Source organism: Microplitis demolitor, chromosome 1 (assembly GCF_026212275.2).
Source record: "Microplitis demolitor isolate Queensland-Clemson2020A chromosome 1, iyMicDemo2.1a, whole genome shotgun sequence".
NCBI classification, from domain to species: Eukaryota; Metazoa; Arthropoda; class Insecta; order Hymenoptera; family Braconidae; genus Microplitis; species Microplitis demolitor.
In genome coordinates this window covers 10,549,879-10,570,187 of record NC_068545.1, presented here as the reverse complement: position 1 = coordinate 10,570,187, position 20,309 = coordinate 10,549,879, and the positions used below count along the sequence as shown (strand labels likewise).

Sequence of the window (20,309 nt, the reverse complement as noted above, 5' to 3'; positions counted from 1 at the left end):
GTTTTCGATCCGCCTTCACCGATATTCGGGTTGATACCATTTCAAGGAGGTACTGCGGGGTACATGACGGAGGCCGGGATGCCTGTTAGAAAAAGGAAACGAAAAGTGTCACCTGATGGAGATACGACGATTTCCAAAGTAAACATAGTAGATTCTCTTGGCACTAACGAAATTTCTTCTAAAATCAAAATATGTAAGATCATCGATAGACCTAACTCTTTAAAACTTCCTAACCCTATTTCCATTCACACTAAAGATTATCGTTTAATGCGAAAGGATAATCTAATTAAACTTCTCCAAGTTGAATGGAAAATAACTTCTGCTACTGGCAAAAATCTTCTGAGCCACAATGAATTCACGACAACAGAAATGACCCAGTATACTTTCCACCTGGGTGATGCCCTCACTTTTCAAGATAAAGACACCCATGTTTTTCACATTTTCACAAAAGCTACTCCGAGAGATAAGGTGAAGATCGTAGATCTTGAGAATGGATTGTTGACCCTTAAGAACTTACTCGATTTGATCGAGGTTAAAGCATTTAGCAAATCAAAATATGGAAATAATCTCGACCCTATTCGATGGAAATCCGTTGAAAATCTAATTGTTAAAATCTTCTGTAGTTTTGACAACAAGATCACTATTAGCTTTCCATTCCGGGTAAGGCCGGATGGCTGTTTTTAATACAGTAGTAATATCGTATCATTACGGTATAAATATCGTAAAAGTTCCGTATAAATGCAGTGTAAGCCTTGTAGAAATACCGTAATAAAATTCATATCATGAAAACCGCGAGGGTATTTAAAAGATATTTTATGCATGAACATATTTATTTACACAGAAAAAAAGATTTACTTGGTTCAAGTAAATTATTTTTTTCATAATTTTATTCTTGAATAAAGAAAAATCATTTCTTGTCTTTAGAAAAGTTTCTTGCTTTCAGAACTTTTTTTTGTTGCTTTAATAAATGTGCATTTTGGTTTGAGAAGTTTGTCTTTTTTCAAAGTAATTTTCTTTCTTTCGAGAAAATTCAATTTCTTGATGTAATTGATTCGATCTTTATCATAGAAAATGTTCTTCTCTCAAGAAAATTCAGTCTCTTGTTCCAAAATGTTTTTATTTTGTTTCAAGAAAATGTTCTTCTCTCAAGGAAATTTAGTTTTTTTGCTCCAAAATGCTTCTATCTTGTTAAGTTGAAAAAAACTGTCTTGAGCTAAAACGAAAATGTTTTTGGGTTAAGAGTAATAACTTTTGAAAAAACTTTCTTGGGCCAAGAAATTTTTTTTTGTCGCAAACAAAAAAATAATTTCAGTTAAGAAATAAATCTCTTTAGGTAAGCAAACAAATTTATTGAGCTTATAAACTTTTTATTTTTTATCGAAAAAATTATTTTTCGGTTTAAAATTTAGTTGTTAATAATATTCAAACTTTTTAATGTTATTATTATTAACAATGCTGTGAAGCAGATAAATACTTTATCAGAGCATTTATAAGGGATAGGAAGTTTCTCAATGAGTTATATTATTGTAACAAATTGAAAAAAACAATTATCGCTTAACATAGAAATCGACTTAGACCGATTCTGCGTCGCGCGAGAGATTTACCAACTAAGCCATCCCAACCTTTGCCGGGTTACATTTACTTTGCCCACATCTATTAAGTAGAGGTGGGTAGTTCCGGGAACATTCCGGATTGAACCTGGAACGTTTCCGGAGCGAAAAGGAACTAGTTCCTGGAATCATATCCGTGGAACTATTTAATGTTTTTAATTCTCATGAAGGTTCAGTATTTAGAACGTATACATACAAAATATTTCAGTATACACAACATAATGCTATGCGACCTACGTGTTTAAGACGCATTCACGGCGAACTATATTATTTTATACTAAATAGAGAATGAATTATGATTGTTATTCAACTCAAAATTCCATAAAAAATCACCAATCAAAAATTATTCTGCTGCTTGACTGCTTGTTGGTAATGATGACAGTGGCGCGAAAAAGAGAACTAGTGAGCATACTAAGTGAATTTTGAGGAACGACCGGATACGTATCCGACAAAAGACATAGTTCATGGAACTATACATGTCCGGAACTACCCACCTCTACTATTAAGCTACATTCTGGCCTTACGGTCAGTCATATTATTCAATCTTAAACACATAATTTAGAATAAAAATATTATTGCCAATAATTTGGAAAAATGTTACATTTTAGCAAAATACTAAACAGATTATATGAATCTTTCATAAAACAATTTCGATATAAAAATAATAAAATTTTTAGTAAAAAAAAATTCGTTTAGAAAAAAATTACAAATTTACTTAATATTATTTAATTACATAAATTCATTAATTTATTATAATAATATAATTCAATTATTTAATTTTAATTTGTTTCAATAAAAAATGTAGACTCGGTATCCATTTACTGTGGCTAGTGTGAGAAAGAGAGAGTAAATTAGAATTTATTCCTTAAAAACATAATTTTCTTTACCCTGATAGCCAAGTTGGCGAGAAACTGACGAGAAACTTGCAGCCGCAACTGGAACCAAGTTGATCGCCAACAGTTGGTACCTCCAATAGTTAATGGACATTTTCTGAGAAAGTTGGTGGCAAAAGTTGTAAATCCAAAAAGTTGACTATCACTTTCTGAGAAAGTTGGTGGCAAAAGTTGCTTGTAAAAGTTGGTGATCATAAGTTGACGGTAAGTTTACTTTCAATTTCCTCAAAAACTTGCATTCCAGTTGCGGCTCCATACTGCCGCCAACTTTCTGAGAAAGTTGGCGGTAACTTGTAGCCAAAAGTTGCAAAAGCTGAAGTTGTCGATAACTTGTCGTCAAGTTGGTCGGAAACTAATGAATGACCAACTTTTTCTCGATCAACTCGTGTTATCAGGGGCCAAGTTGGCAAGAAACTGACGAGAAACTTGCAGCTGCAACTGGACACTAAGTTGACCACCAACAGTTGGTACCTCCAATAGTTGATAGACATTTTCTGAGAAAGTTGGTGGCAAAAGTTGCTTGCAAAAGTTGGTGATCATAAGTTGACGGTAAGTTTACTTTCAATTTTCTCAAAAACTTGCATTCTAGTTGCGGCTCCATACTGACGCCAACTTTCTCAGAAAGTTGGCGGTAACTTGTAGCCAAAAGTTGCAAAATCTAAAGTTGTTGACAACTTGTCGTCAAGTTGGTCAGAAACTAATGAATGACCAACTTTTTCACGATCAACTCGTGCTATCAGGGCAATTAAAAGATATTGTTATTGAATGAAGGAAATTAAGGTTCTTGTTTAAAAAAAAAATTATTTACCTTAATAAATGTATTAATTTCAAATAAATAAGTACACTCTTAATACAAGTAAATAACAAATCTTGAATAAACAACATTTTTCTTCAATTAAGAAAATCAAGTATCTTGAATTAATAAAGAAGTATTTTCATTCAATCGTAAAAGTGTTTTTGACTTAAGAAAAGATTTATTAACGGACGATTTAAAATTCAAGTAAATTCAATACTTGATCGAAGAAAATTCTGGCCTTCCTTCTTTGACCCAATAGTTTTTTTTCTGTGCATGCATAATTTTTCACGAACATTCATAGTTAGAACTGGCCGATTTTTAAATCTGAAAAAAAATTTGTTTTCTTAAGAAGATAAAAATAAGAATTATTGAATTATTTAAATAACGATCCAAATAAATCTTAAAATATTACGCATCAGCGATAGTTAATTGAATCAATATATTTGATAAATGAAGTAAACCTTCGTGGAGCGGAAATATTGTACAGAAGAGTTTTCAGGTCGCCGATGCAGTCCAGATTTAGACATTGCAAAGAGCCTACGCGCATGGAGCTTCTGAACTGCACCTACGTTTTTACTAAGAACTTTGAGATGCAATTCTATGTGTATGTTTATTATATAATTGAAGTGACGTAGAATCTGGTCATAAAGTATTGACCTTAAATTTAAAACATGAATAACTTGTGTTTAAAAAAATCGCATTAAAACGTGAAGTATATAGATCGGTAGATTGAAGTCTTTTCTACGCTTATCCAAAATTTTACAAACCTAAAAAATTTTTTACCCGAGATATAAACAATTGAAGGTTAAAAAACGTGGTATTTGGGGGGGGGTATAAATTCAAGCACCAAATTTGATTGTTTTTAACTTTGTAAATAATTGTTCTGTTGCTACGCTGATTTTTTTAGTGTATAGTAGACTTATTCTGAATAGAATTCACAAAAAAAAAAAAATTTTTTTTATAAATTATTGCTATAATTTATAATTTATCATCACAGTCTATCTCGAGATCTAATTAAGATACGAATTTGATTTAAATTTGTATTTAAACAGAAAACGATATTGAATATTTTACGTAAGCGATGACTAATGCCGATCGCGAATCTTCTGAATTACAAACTTTTTTAGTTTTCATGCAGGTGTTTATGACTGTCATAGGCTTAAAAACCTTTTGAAAGTGGTACGTAGTCCATGGGCGTACTCACTCAAATATACCTGGGAAACTGTATTTTGTTGTATTGTCCATTTTAAGAACTATGGTCAGAAAATTGAGCAAATAGTGAGAGAAATTTTTGAAATGAATCTGCGCCTACCTTAATAGCACGGTTTGCTTGAGCAAAAGTTTACTGTACAAAAGTTTCGTTGAATTTTCCGTAAAATTTCCGTCAACTTCAGACTTTTCCATTTTTTACGACAATTTGTATGCAACTTGCCATTGAATTTGAAGTAAATTTATTGCCCGAATTAGAATGCAAATTTACTTCAAAAGTTGACTAGAAAAAAAGTTGTCTTAAATTTTCAGGCAAATTTTATACCAATTTATCGTTAATTTAACTTGAAAAATTGTTAAGTATATTTTTACCCTTAAATTGTAGATAATTTCGTGTATAAATTTGTTTACCTTCTGAAATGGTAAGAATAAACATTATCAACTATTTTTTTTCGTAAAATTTTACCTTTAAATTGAAGAAAAATTAATCGCAAATTTTTATTTTCAACTTTTGCTGTGAAATTGTCGGCAAATTCGGGCAGCAGATTTCAGGTAATTTCAACATCGAATTACTCGAAATTTCATGCTAAAGTGGCTATTAGGGATATAAGTCATGAATGAGTCAGGTGTGACTCATTATTTCGCACTTTTTTGCGTAAGATTATGATGTAAAACTAATGACGTATACATGACGTAAATGTGATGTCTGTTTGATATTCCATGTCGTCAGTATGATATACGGGTGATGTAAAATTCATCAATCCGGAAAAAATATTTTTGAAAAAAAAAAAAAAAAAAAAAAAGAGATATCGAAATTTTGATTTGATTATTATCGTGCGAACGCATCACGAATTCAGAAACAAGATTTGATAACATTAAATGATGAAAAAATCCTGGGCGTCTGCTGGGTTAGAACACGGCTCCTCTTGGTTGGCAGTCCTGAACGTTGCTCACTGGTCACATCACGAGAGTTTAAGTCTTATGCTTAATTGATGTATTTAGAGTGAAACGCCGGTAAAGACAGAGTTCGTAAGTTTTCGTGATGGATTTTTACAAAATTTAAAAAAAATTCCATGAACTTATAAATGATAATTATAAAAAATTATATAAAATTTTATTAAGTTTCTTCAAATTTTTTAATTTTCTGTTATGATGTGAAATTTAAAAAATCTTATATAAAATTTAGCGAAAGATTAAATTATTCCACAAAATTGTATGAAATTTAATCGCTTGAAAAATCGCAATACTAAACTTTACAATCTTAATATCAAAAGAGTTCAAACTGTCGTTACATTTTCTTTGTCATCTTCAATAATATTTTCGGTATATTATTTAAAAAAATAAACTTAATTTTTTTATGCTCACGCTAATGTTTTAATCTAAAACGTTTGAAATCTATTATCGATTTTATCCATTACTTTGGCCCCAAAAATGTTCGACATTCAGTTGTTATTTTTACACATTTACACATTGAAAATTCATTCTATGATTGTTTTATTTTAATAATTAGATGATAAAAAACTATGATAAAAAAACTATACTCGGAAATTACATCAGTATTGCGTAAAATACTGACTTGTCACTGATGTAAAGATATGATTTAAGAGTGACATCCATATTACGTATAACTGTGACTTTGCTACTGACATAAATGTATAATTTTAAAATTACGTCATTATGATATACAATAATGACTTTATTAATACGTAACAATGTGATGTAGATTTTATATCAAGCGTACATAACACATAAGCCATAACTGACGGCATACAAGAGTCATGCTGACATCAATATGATGTCAAGCGTACGTAACACATAAGTCATAGTTGTGACGTTGTAAAGGGGTAAACTTTAATTTATCATAAAGGAAAATCGTAGTTTTCCACGGCTGGTCAGTTACCCGAGCCGTTACCCCAAATAAGTACCCGTTAGAGTTTTTCGACTTGTCGCCGGGTGCGCTAATTGAAGAAGCTCGGACTTCTGTCCCAAAATTAATTAAGTGGGGAGGCCATTTTCCGGAAGTTGCCGAAAATGGCCGTTGCTGAAAATATATAACCACAGAACAGCAGCAAAAGCGAAAAGAGTCGGTCGAGCCGATAAGCTTAACCAGGCGGTGATCACTTCTGCCCCCCACCATGCCCAATTTTGTCAGAGTTGGTCTAGCTTAGATAAAGAACTTGACAAAACGAATCTTCCCAAAATTGATTCCGCTAATTTGGCAACATTGTGAACATCAACAATTAGTAAAAATTTCTACCTTATCGACTGACCTCACCCCCTTAACACTTGATGCCATTTTTAAGATTTATATCAATTTGTTTTAATGTACTCGTGCTTATTGCTTCGTGCTGTGAAAATTAATCGTGCTTTCTGAAAATTCTTTTCAGCGTTTTGAAATTATTGTGCTGTGAACTATAAAAGAACATAAATATGTCTTATTGTTGTGTTAAATCTTGTGGTCACAATAAAAATAAACATTCGTGCCGCTATCATCGATTCCCAAGTGATCCAAAAACGTAAGTATGATTGAATTTAGGTTAAGTTATTGCAAAAGATAAAAAGTCTTTATACCAAAATGTATTACTAAATAATTAAAATTATTTGTTTAGTTTATAAAAAAAAAAACGGAAAATAAAATAATATAATGTTTTTTATTTAAAAATTAATAATTAATAATTGTTTTAATTGCACTGCGTGGGTTCAAGCAGTAGGGGAAGAAGATTTTCTGCATCTCAATTATGAAATATTGCACAAGAAAAAATATGTATGCAGTTTTCATTTCGTTGATGAAAATTATAGTTCATCATTAAAAATGCATTTGAAATCTGCAGCTGTTCCATCTATTTTCAATGAAAAGACGGTCTCTATTAGTAACGAGGATATGAAGACATTCTTATCTCCGCAAATGATTGTTTCAATGACTTGTAAGTGTTAAAACATTAAAAAAAAATCGGTCTGTCGGTTGACCCTGCGGGCCAGCCCCAAAACTTCCCGCCTATTTCGAGCTCCTTGAGCTCAGAAAATTGTTGTAGATACATTTTCTCTTTGAGCTCGAAAATACTTTTGTATGCCGGTGTTTTCGAAAGAAAACGTTTTTTACGATTTTTTCTCAAACGATATCTCTCGAACGAATAAACCGATTAAGACGTTCAAGGCGACAATCGACATGTTTTATTGAGTTCTATAACTGATCAAATTTTTGAATTGATTCATCAAGTCGTTTTTGAAATACTTTCAAAATACTAAAAAAAAATCGGTCTGTCGGTTGACCCTGCGGGCCAGCCCCAAAACTTCCCTTTATCGAATATAAATTTATATTTATTAATTAAAGCACGAAATAATGTACATGTAGTATTTAACTGGTAAAAAATAGGGATTTCATTTTAAAAACTATATGGTTACCATTGTTACCACTAGTGGTTGGTTATAACTAGTTATAAGATAACAATATTTGATTATTGTTTATGTTTTCTAAACTACGAAATATTGAACACTTATACTATTCGCAGAAGTTTTTAAAAGTTATGTAACTGATTTTCTTAGTATAATTAATTCAACACTTCTAAGTTGTTATATAGTACATAAATTTTTTTCAAACAATTTTGTACATTGGAAGTTTTTTTATTCCAAGTAATCGTCTTAGTTGACTTCAGTAAATAATGAATATATCAATATTAAAGATTATTAGTAAAATACAAGTTTGTTACAAAAATTGTACCATTTTTAAGGATATAAATTAAATTATTATTGTGAATTTTCAATTTGATTGGTGCATATAAATTTTATTTTTTAACAATACATCCTTGAATTAATTTCAGTTCTTAATATTTTGTAGTGGCTGTTAAGTATACGACCAAGAAAAAACTCATTGAAGATGCTGGAATACTTGGCGCAGAAGTTACACATGAAGTATCTGCTGTACTAAATCTTCTGACTCAAGAACGTGCAAAGACCAAAAACTTAGAGGCTGCTATTTCAAAAATAAGTAAAGAATACGATCTCCAAGAAATAAAATTAAAGAACTGCCGGTGTGATGAAGATACTACCAAACGTCCAGGACTCAGTTTACTTGCTGGTTTAGAGCAACGCAATATAAATAGAAAGAGTGGTGGAGAGCGGTACACTAATGAAGAAATTTTATTTGCCATTGGTATTTATAAACGTTCGCCTAAGTGTTACCGTTTCCTTATGAATTATATTTTGCTTCCAAGTGAAATTACTATGAGACGTGCTTTCATTATTCTTGATTTAAAACCGGGGATCAATAATTCAATAATTGAAGGACTCAAAAAAGCTGCTGAGCGTATGACAGACCCTCTGGATCGATATTGCACAGTAGTTATGGATGAATCAAGTATTAAACCACGACTATCATATACTGTGGGCATTGATTCATTCGGGGGGTTTCATGATGATGGTAACGGCGTTCAGAAAGCAGAGCTTGCTGATCATGCAACTGTTTTTATGCTTCAACAAATCAACAAGCCGGGAAAACAACCACTTTCTTTCCATTTTACTCATAAACCAATGAACACTTCTGTGCTTAAAGCTTTGCTTACGCAAATTCTTTCACTTATCGTTGCCGCCGAAATGATACCAGTGGCCGCAGTATCCGATCAAGGGTCAACAAACAGAGAAGCATTTAATTTGCTTAAGGATGAAACTCCAAATAACTATGAAAGTAATCACTTTAAAATTAATAATTACGCTAACAAGATTTATATATTATATGACATCGCCCATTTAATTAAAACCTTAAAAAATAATTTCGCCGGTGCTTTTGAGAACTGGTTTGCAAAGAATCCAAAGAAGAGTAAGCAAGAATATCCTGGCAACATCATTGAGATTAATGGTATCCGCGGCTATTGGAGAGAAATAGTAAATTATTTTTTTCAAGATGAAAAATGTCATTTTAAAGAAGAACACGTTTTCCCGACTAATAAAGTTAAAATGGGTGTTCGCTTTGCATCACAAGTTCTAAGTCAAATGACAGCTGAAAGATTGATGCAACGGGCAGTAGCGGATCCTATTAAAAATGTAGCTGCAAAAGCTACAAGCATCATAATAAAGTTTTTAGACATGGTTATTGATTCTTTAAATGGCTGCAAATTAAGTGGTGGAGATAAAAAAGAATCATCTTCGAGAGCAAACGTGACTTCTACATCTCAACATTGGGAATTCTGGCCAAAAGCTAAAAAAGCAATTTCAACATTAAAATTTTTTCGACCAGATGGAAAATTAATATCCACCCCGACTCCCGCAGTATTACTTAATAGCTTATCTGCAATCTCAGATTTATGCCAATTTTTATTCAAAGCTGGATTTAAATCTATTAATTTACGGCATTTAACCCAAGATGGATTGGAGAATTTTTTCGGATTAATTAAAAACTTGCAAGGCTGTAACCATAAGTTAACGACTACTCATTTCATAAGTGCATTTAAAACCTCCATATTGACAATTTTTTCTGATTGCAATGTTCGTGGGGCTAATAGTGAAATTGAATCCTCCCCAACGATAATTCAGCTTCAGAATCTTCTTACTATAAAATCTAATAAGCACAGTTCATCGCACGATAAAAATGTTGAAGACATCGAACAAGAAATTACTGAAGCTGACGACGTTCCAAGATTACAGCTTGATGATACCGATGATAATTGTGATGACCAGCTAAACCTTATATTTGGCGGAGCAAACGAAGGACTTGATAATGATTTATTTAGCTGATGATGAGAAGTTTATACCGGAAAAAATATTAGCCAGTATTTTCAAATCATTATCATCAAAGAAATGTTTGGAGTGTAAATCGTGCATTGTCATGAAAAATACATCAGAAGTTTCTACAATTTCATCAACTTTTAAAGAAGAAATTTTAAAGGCCATGAAATTTCGACGAAAATTTAAAATCACGATTACATGAAAGGAACATTTGTACTTTTGCTAAAGAATTAGTAGCAAGTCAGTTTTTTAAATCCTCGTTTAACTGTTCTAAGCATGGTCAAGCATTGAACAACGAAGTTTCCGAAAAAATTCTAAGCTTTCTTATCCGACAACAGTGTTATCTTTTGAATAGAAATGTGGAATTAGAACAGTTGAGAGCTGCTAATGCAGGAAAAATTGCAGAGTTGAGCGGAAAAGCTAAATAATAGCATTTTAAGAGAAGTAATTTATTAACAGCCACAGTTCCTATTTAAAACTGGGTATATATTACCAAAGATTCTTGCGTTACAATATTAATTTATTGATTGATTTATTTTAATGTAAAATAATTTTAAGAAATCGTTTATAGACCGAAGTTTACGATTCAAAATAACGACGTTTAAAAGCTCTGAGTTTAAAGCTTAAACAAAAGCTAAAATAAAATATCTATGTGATAATGAAAATGTTTTAAAAACTGAAAATTTTGTAATATTTATGTTTAGAGCTTATATCAGTACGAAACGAAATGTCCTAGTCAAATTCCTTAGCTTTAAGACTAAAAAAGAAATTATGATAATTTTATTAATATATTTTAAGGTAATGTGATAATTATACATTGAAATGCCAAAAATTATTAAAGTAATAATTTAAGTAAAAGGTCTGATTGTTTGTGATAATAAATTATATTTTTATATTGATGTATACTATATTGAGAGCTAAAAAATGTTTAACAATGTGATAATGCTACCTTCTTTGTTTACACATTATGCATTTTTAAAACTTTTAGAATATCAAAAATAATTTAAATTTAAGGAAATTTAAAAATAACTGTAAATTGCAATATTTCAAGGTTTTCAACTCATGCGTAATATGAAATAATAAAAGCATTTTTATTAAATTATTGAAATATTTGTTATCATATGAAATGAACCTTTTCACATTACAAAACCCTTTTATCCACAAAATTATTTTTTTTTTTTTTTAATAATAACGACATTCTATTTTCTAATTTGTTCATTTAATTTCATTATTTCATCGTGAAGCAATGCCTTCTGTGACCAACGATATAAATAAAATAACAATCTACTTGCATCCTTTTTAAGTCATAGGGTAATGACAATTTCATATCGCAATCCAAATTAATTCAACGATATACCAATTAGAAGGAATTTTTTGGTAGTAGTTAAACTTGTTATTTTTTTGATTACCTCGAGAAAAATTTAATTTCAACACTTTTTTATTTTCTATAAAATTTAACTAACTTTAGAATAATGAACTTCATTAAAAATATTATTTATTCCCTTAATTTTAATCGAAATAAATTTATATATAATGGTATTTACATTAGTTATTTTTCTTTAATTAATAAACATAAAAAACAAAAAAAAATTGAATGCTTGTCTTCATTTAAAAATTAAAAAAAATCTACAACTAGTTTATTAATGATAAATTATTATATATTATTTATTTTTTTCGACAGCTATTATTTTCTTACAATCATAAAATTTTTAATAAATATTTTAATATTTTGTTTTCAAAAGTTGCCGCTTTTTTACTTAACGAAGTATTCGCGTAAAAGAGTGCGCTGCTATTTTCTCACTGCTGTCTTAGCAACCACGTTAAACATAAAATAACTATAAAAAGTCTAGAAATTGTAAGACAGCGCTTTTAAGTTGGTATGGAAAAACTGAGCCGGCTGACAAAATTGAGTCCCATACTGTAAAATGAGCGAATAAACTAATTGGATCTGGTTTAGGCGAGGTTGGTTAAACAATTAAAAACCACACAGATTTTGTCACTAAATAAATTATAGATTTATTTACACTTATTTACACTTAAAAATTATGAGAATTATGATTAATAGCGAATGCGACTAGATAAATTATACGCGATAGCGAATGCAAACTCACAGATATAACTCACGCATAAAATTGACACGTGGTCAATAGCGGTTAAGTCAATACTAATTAATTAACAATTAATTATTGTCACAAGAACAATTTATTTATTCTCAATAAATAGCAGCCTTGATGTACTGTCTAAACATTGAGGATAATTTAGCGTAGCGATTTTATTTAATATTACACAAGGATAATAAGCGAAGCGGTTCAAGCACGAGGTTGCACGTAGCAAAGACACATTGTAGAAACTTTGAGCGAAGCGGTTAGACAGATAGTTGTAGAAAGAATAATGGTAGCGTCGTTGAATCGTCGAGAAGCTTGGTGTCGACGTGGCAGCCTTGCTGCATATAACGAATTTTCCTATTGGCTTAAAAGCGCGCCAACAGGTAGCAGTTGATAGCGAGCTCTCTCATAGGCTGACCAATATAAAACGAATTTTGTGATTGGTCAGCTTGTAGCGGGTTCTCAGGACGTCTTGACACGATCCTGAGTTAGAAATTGTATGTGCCGGGCCCAAATAGCGAGTGACCCGGCACTATTCTGACCTTCAGTCAGTAGCGAGTTCGGCAACTCCCGAACCGAGCGGAAATACACGAAGCTTGATTCAAATTAATCAAGCTCGTGACTGAACACATACAAAAGCATTGAGTGATCACCGCCTGAGCTTAACGGACGTCCATCTGCCGTGAGCCTTATCCAGAAGACCGGAAACCAATGAAAGACCAAGGGAAGCTAGATAGACGCCAAGGGTATCATCTAGTGAATAAGTGCAAAGTTTAGTGATAATATCGAAGTGCTGTGCGTAAATTAATTTTCGGCTGGTAAGCCAAAAATTATTAAATTAACATCGAAAATAAAGTTATAAGAAGTGTTAACAACTTTGCGTCTTCAATAGAGCAAATTCTTGGCGGGGGAAGCCAGAATTTATTGTAAAGAAATAAAATAATAATTAACCACGTGTTTGGTCAAATAATTCTCGACAGCAAGGCCAGAATTTATTAATCATTAATTGTAAATTAAGGAGTAATAATTCTCGGCAGGAGGCCAGAAATTATAATAGTTATTAAGTCATTGTTATATAGTCAATTAATCGGTAATTTAATGAGATAAAATTTACAAGACTGAAAATCAAGTGCTGTGAAAATCGTGATAAAAGATTGAGATTTCAATTAATTAAAATTGAGAGTAATAAGTTGATGTCCGTAAATTGTTAAAAGAAATTAAAATTGAATGCGAAAAAAGAAAGATACGAAATAGAGAGAGATAGACTGAGACGCGCGAAGTAGAGATAGCGTCGGTCGCTCGAGTCAGTAAAATTTATCACTTGATGAAAAAATATTAAATACTGGGAAATTTTTGTGAATTAAAGTAAATGATTATAAACAAAGGAAAAATTAGTAGTCACTAAATTTAACTGTTAAAATCGGCATTTGTAATTTGGCAAATTTAAATTGTGTGTGTGTGTGTGTGTGTGTGAGTTAAGTCCAGTGGACAGTAAATTGATTCAATAAAACGTGTGTGTGTGCGATATAAAAGGATTTCAGCGGAATTTTCAATTAATTATTTTGAAATAATTAGTTCCAGGGGATCTGGCAAGTTGCTGATTTTGTTTTAATATAGATTCAGGGGATCAGGCCGGTGGTCATTATAAATAAAGTCCAGGGGACTAATTTTATTAAGATCCAGGGGATCAGGCAGATTGTCCAAATTGTATAAGTCCAGGGGATTCAGTTTTAAATAGATCCAGGGGATCAGGCCAGTGGCCAATTAAATATTTTAATTCATAAAGTCCAGGGGACTAATTAATCAATGTAATAAAGTTCGGTGGACTCCGTTAATTAATAAAATAATTATAAGTGAAGTAAAACCCGGTGGGAAAGATTGTTTTGTGATAAATAAAATTGTTAATTATATTAATTAAAATATTGTGTAATAAATTTAATTCCTCATCCTTTCTCACTCTTGTAAAATTCAACGACCCTGAGTTTTCTAAAATTAACATCTTCGGTTCTGGAAGGCCGAGTCTAATCTTCCAGTGGCGCCCTTATTAAGATCAATTAATAAAGGGGCCAAATTTAGCAAGGTTGAAAATTACCCTGTTACAACGTCATGCTAGAGTCACGCTTACGTCAATATGATGTCAAGTTTTTACATCATATTAAAGTTATGTAGAATGTCAGATTGACATCGAATTTACATAAGGTGCCGTGAAATTTCTATGACCTACGTATGACGTCAAAATAAGGTCATGTGTTCACTAGGTATAATTTTCTGTATAAATATAAATTTGAATCAAATTCGTATCTTAATAAGATCCCGAGATAGTCTGTGACAATAATTTATAGCAATAATTTATAAAAAAAAAAAGTTTTTTTTCGTGAATTCTATTCGGAAAGGGTCTACTATTAGCAATAGAACAATTCTTTATGAAATTATAAAACAATCAAAGTTGGTGCTTGAATTTATACCTCCCCAAAAACCACGTTTTTTAACCTTGAATTGTTTATATCTCGGGTAAAATTTTTTTTTAGGTTTGTAAAATTTTAGATAGGAGTATAAGAGACTTTAATCCACCGATCTATATATTTCGCGTTTTAATGCAATTTTTTTAAACACAAGTTCTTCATGTTTTAAATTTAGGGTCAATACTTTATGACCAGATAGTAGATAGTTAGTTTGATGACTTTAAAGACATAAGTACTCTGCTAAATACAAATCTTTGCTCTCGCCTCTTGCCTTCCATTCTTTATTTATGAATTCATATGATCTAAAGCAATTATACATTTATTTTGCAGTGAGAAAAGAGTAAATCATTTTTCACATTTATCAATTATTGCTATTTATTTAAAAAAAAAGAATCTATCGTTGTGATGAAGCTGTCCCTTTTCAGAGACGTTCAATAAATCTGATTGAACGTAATATAAAGTGCGAAAATGGTTATGAATCACTTTATGCAGTCTGGTTACTATCTAACTATTCACCATATATCTTTTATTTGTAGTTACGCAACACATAAAAAAATTATTTTGAAAACGTTCATTTTCAAGATTGTTGCAAATATGATTTTCTTTAAATTGATTCAATCTTATTGATGAGTTGATCTATCTGCAAAATAGATTATTTTTAGTTTAGTGTTTCTTGCGGTTTGATTATTTTGTGAACTTTACGAAATTCTTCTGCATCCTGGGTTTTTTCATGAGATCGTGATCCTTTGGAATTTTGAAATGCCTTCATATTTCGAATCAAAAGATTTTCTTGAGGAATATTTTCTTGTTGACATCGCTGTTGAAGATCATCACGCCAAAAATTCATTTCCTCATTTTTGTCTTTTCCAATTATACCAGCTTCAATATCTAAAAATATAAAAATTTTTTCTTCAATTCTCAATGGCAATTATAAGTACGTAACTCTTACTGACAATACTCGAATACTAATATTGAAACAATCGAAAATCTAGTACAAAAATTTGTATCGAAATTAAAAAAAAAATTTAATTAAGAATCGACTATGTTAAAAAAAATTCAGTTGTGTCAGTTGAGCTCTCCCTGGCGGATCGCTTTACCGTAGAATACCGCATTTTGCCGTACAATACGTTATTCTACAGTAAAGTACGGCATCTTACGGCAGAACTATGGTTTTTCAAAACAAAAGTACGGTATTTTTACAGTAAGAGAACAGTGAATTACCGTAAAATTGCGGCAACCCTGTGTTACTTCACCGTAAAGTGAAGTATCGTGTTATGAAAATTGTAAAAATAAAAAAACATACGGTGCTTACGGTAAAAATACCTCAAATTACGGTAAATTGCCGTTATTGTACCAAAATTCGCAGTAAAATAACGTAAATTACCGTCTATTACTGTAAATGGCCGTAAATTGCGGCAGATCACCGTAATTTGGATCCGCCAGGGCTATCAAAATTTATGCGGATGAATAATAAAAAAATAGTCAAAATTGATTCATTGCAAGTTCTTCCACGTTTAGATCTATTTTTCAGACTTAATGAACATTTATCTACTAGAACGCATAAGACAAGAATATTCAATTTTGGAAAAAAATCGATCATCTCTATGTAGAACTTACTTTCAACTACATTGATCCAATGAGTTCTCAACCCATATCTACCGAATCAAAATTATGAACAGTTGTTGGAATAATAAGATCATATTCTTCTATTATTAAGTACGATAGGAATTGAAAATCAAAAAAGGCCCATTACATGAAAATATTAGCTAGATGTTAGAATATGATTTTTGAAGAGAAAAATATAATCAATTCAATATTATTATTTATGGTATTTAGAATATAATGATTGTGATAAACATTCGTAAAGCACTTCTATTTTGAATATAACAGAAAAAATTTTGCGCATAAAAAATACGCCTTTTTAAGTAATTATTGAAAGGATTGGGAGAGGGGGGGGGGGGTCGGTACCCACTCGGCATGAGTGTCAGAAAGATATCTTATTGGAATCATAAAGTTATCTAAAAAGTTATGTCATCTTTCTGATCTTAAAAAGATATCTTTCTGACATCCATGTCGAGCGGGTTCTCTAGCCAGAACTGGTTGGTCGGAAATTTTTATTTGAGCCCACAAACTGAGAAAAAAAAATTTTTTTTAATTTTCTATCACAATTTTTCATGTCAGTGGGTACAAACAGTTGCTTAAAATTATTTTGGTTGCAAAATTTTTAACTAGAAACTTTATTTTTTAAATAAACTTTGATTAGCTCTCCATACGATTATTTTTCACCGGGTTACAGCCTTTAAAATATCTATTAGAAAGTTCATAAATATCTTTTTGCCTCTTTGATTACTTTGACGAGTGTATTAAACGAAGTAAAGTACATACCGCTATTTTCTTGAGTAATACAATGACTACTATTGTTGGGTGTCTCTTCTGAACTGGAATCTGGAATCGGCAAAAAGATAAAAAAATCATTCAGCTGATAATGATATAAAGCTGCTAGAAGACTTAGAAGTTATAAATTCAATTTATGGCTATGCTGTTCAGAGAAAAAAGTTCATGTCTCACTATGTATACTTAGATATGATCATTTATGATTTATTTAACATCATGAATGATTCATATGTTTTTATTAATGAATTATGTAGGTCCACATGTAAACAAATATGAAGAAAAACAAACTTTTTTGTAATGATTCAGAATCCATATAAGGCCATGTATAGACAAACATGATTCTACATAAGAAAGAATAAGTTATTTTGAAGTGAAGTACTTCAAGTAACACGTACTTAGGCAAGCACTCTTGTACAAGAGTCTTCTGCAAGGCCCATCGTTGCTAGTGTCTCCTTCTAGGTAGGTGCCTTGCATAAGATTATGTTGCAAGGAACTGACAGGCAAGATTATCGAAGATATATTTAAAATGGTGAAGCTAAAAATTTCTGTAACATTTCTTGCCCAAGAAATTTGCAGCAGATACTTGCGCATGGCTTTCTCAAGATCTGCTTAAGACGCGTGATTCTCCCCATACTAATCCTTCCCCCACCAGTTTTACCGTGAACAGTTCTTGAGCAAGCTATATGCAAGATAGAGTCGACATGCTTCTGGCGTCCACCCCCCCCCCTATAATTGAATAATAACTTCACCAAAACTCTTGTGTAAGGCTAGCATAAGACTTGCAATTCACGCCCTAAATATCTGAAGCAAGACCCATAGGTGAATGGTGACGCTAGCAACTATCGACTTTGAAAGCAGGCTTGGGGAAGCCTTGAAAAAAACTGCTATATGATTACAATTTATATTGAATCATACATATGTGTGTCTGAACATATATAAAGAAAAAGAAAAATTTGTGACACGACGTTTAAATCATATATGAGAATAAATTTCGATCATTTTATTTTATACATACCACTTCCCTAAATGAAAAAAAATTGCTATTTCATTTGAATTGTAATCTACTAATTGTTAAATATTGTGTTCAGAATAAATCTCCTGAACAAAGTGGCATAACAAAATGTACACAAACTTTATGTGTTGAATTTACTTACTAAATATATTTTTGAATAATTAATTTTATTAATGATTATTCATTCTTTTGCGAGCGTTGGTGTTACAGTAATCTATTGTCAGTTGAAATGTCACGTAGCCATTTCTTGACTTATGCAAGGTAGTAGGTTAGTTTGTTGAATAAAAAAAAGTGGAATCGAGGAAAAGTATTCAAATCTTACCTGAATTCAACTCTCGAACAAGAGTAGACATAGCGTTTGTTACACTATCCGCAGCAACTAAAAGGTCATTACGGAGTGATCTACCTAAAGTATTGTTGGCACTGCTTGACCCACTATTGGGTAAGCTATTGGTTCGGAATGCTGACCTAATAACAAAGAAATATTTATTTTATATTTTCTAAATATAAAGAATTAAGCATCAAAAAATTAAATGAATTACTGGTTTTTTATGAAAATACAAATATTGCAACAAATACTCTTTTCAATCCTAGAAAAAAATTATTTAGATTTACATTTTCGAAAAAATAGACCTACCCCTGTTTAGAAAAACATATGACGCAGAACGAAATTTATCTGTTAAATATTGGATAATGTGTGAAATAAACCGCGAAAAAAGCGATAAAAATATGACCATAGTTACCGCACTTTCCATCCAAACGAGTTATATAAAAGAAAACTCCCATGAAATCAATGCTAAGATATCTAAAAGTGGAAAAATAATTTCAATAACTTGTTCTTGTAATAAAATGTTTATATACTTATGTTTGAATAATTAATAATAATTAATTATAAGGATGAGAGGATCTGGTGTGTGTGAATTGGCGGGTAGTTAATAATTTTATTTAACACTCAAAATTTAGCAAATAATAAATATAGATATTTATTTTCCCAATATTTACACTTGATGAGAAATATTGAGATGAGATTTACACTGAAAAGCGTCTCTTTTAATTTATTTAATGCAATTTAACTCGCGTACGACACGTGGCTAAGATGGCGATTAGGAGCAAACAATGCCGGTACACGCGGTGATGAGAGTTAAATTGAGAATGCACTGAGATACTAAAATGAGAGCAAAAATAATATACGCAATAATTACTTTGAATTATTAGAAGCAAAATGAGATAATTGATTGAATGAGAACGTAACTGATTAATAAAAACCATTGAGATTATAAAATGCACGAGGCGTCAGCCATGAGAACACTTGAAGCAATATGTATGAGAGAGAGCGCAAACGTGTAAGAGAGACAGAACTTCCGTCTTTTTCATCCTTACTCGAGCAGTCTTTGCGATGAGAATGCGACTAGCGGAGCCGCCTAGGATTGATTGGTGTTCGACTGTTGTATCAACTATAGTATCGATCACTTATCCGCCGTGAGAATGATGATGAGAGCGCGGAAGATTTGAACATTCTCCCCACCTTCTCCTACTTGTTGAAGAAGTTAGATGATCCATGAGAATCTTCCGTAGCTGATGAGATTGGTAACAGCACGAGTTTGCTGATAAGGCGCTTGATAACTGATGAGACTGTCTTGAGAGTGACAACTCTGGTGAGACCATCGGCACCAGGATGCAATTGGATCACACGAGCGAGCGGCCATTTTGTTGGTGAATACCGCTCCTCTGAGAGCAAGGCAAGTGATCCAACTCGTATGTCATGATGAGATGTGTTTCATTTTGAGATCGATTGATGAGATTGCAAGCATTTGGTTGACCATCGATCCCAGAAATGCTGCAAGCGTTCTTGGATATGCTGCAGATGTGAGAGCCTTGATGATGAGATTGAAGTGAGATTAGGTTCCGGTATTGTGTTGATAGCTGCACCACGAATGAAATATCCGGGTGTGAGAGCAGTGAGATCGTCCGGATCCTCTGAGAGTGTGCTGAGTGGACGAGAATTGAGAACTGCTTCGACTTGAATGAGAAACGAGAAATCTTCATAGGTGAGAAGCGTATCTGCGATAGTTCTCTGAAGATCATGATTGATTTTACTGCAGCTTCCCAT

General features: G+C 31.8%; 2 protein-coding genes across 10 annotated transcripts in view; one reads left to right on the top strand and one right to left on the bottom strand.

Moving 5' to 3' along the window:
- Positions 1–2,455: 2,455 nt before the first annotated feature.
- The window catches only part of LOC103570417 (dystrobrevin beta), a 156,714-nt gene continuing 138,860 nt past the window's right edge, over positions 2,456–20,309 (bottom strand). For 5 of the 7 annotated variants that reach the window (XM_053742585.1, XM_053742581.1, XM_053742600.1 and 2 more), the window contains 3 exons: positions 18,522–18,667; positions 17,179–17,238; positions 15,097–15,681 (listed from right to left, as the gene is read on the bottom strand). In XM_053742585.1, the coding sequence (XP_053598560.1) occupies positions 15,452–15,681; positions 17,179–17,238; positions 18,522–18,667 (436 nt within the window). In that variant the 3' untranslated portion in view covers positions 15,097–15,451. Of the gene's footprint in view, positions 3,237–3,311; positions 3,624–15,096; positions 15,682–17,178; positions 17,239–18,521; positions 18,668–20,309 lie in introns of those variants that run through there. The other 2 variants (XR_008404454.1, XM_053742598.1) reach the window with 2 other exon arrangements.
- LOC103570355 (uncharacterized) lies at positions 5,782–11,161 on the top strand. Of its 3 annotated transcripts, none has more exons than XM_008548065.2 (3): positions 5,782–7,024; positions 7,340–7,432; positions 8,344–11,161. In XM_008548065.2, exons 2-3 carry the CDS (start codon positions 7,390–7,392, stop codon positions 10,233–10,235), a joined length of 1,935 nt encoding a protein of 644 aa, XP_008546287.1. In that variant the 5' UTR covers positions 5,782–7,024; positions 7,340–7,389; the 3' UTR covers positions 10,236–11,161. The 3 variants fall into 3 exon arrangements, with proteins under 3 accessions (XP_008546287.1, XP_008546285.1, XP_008546286.1); XM_008548063.2 differs by having other exon boundaries at positions 7,217–7,432; XM_008548064.2 differs by having other exon boundaries at positions 7,214–7,432.

What these genes read in the sequence shown, in the direction of transcription:
- LOC103570355 (XM_008548063.2), top strand. Translation starts at nt 7,321, where the DNA reads ATGCATTTGAAATCTGCAGCTGTTCCATCTATTTTCAATGAAAAGACG. An exon ending in AATGATTGTTTCAATGACTT is followed by an intron (nt 7,433 to 8,343) that starts GTAAGTGTTAAA and finishes AATATTTTGTAG; the next exon opens with TGGCTGTTAAGTATACGACC.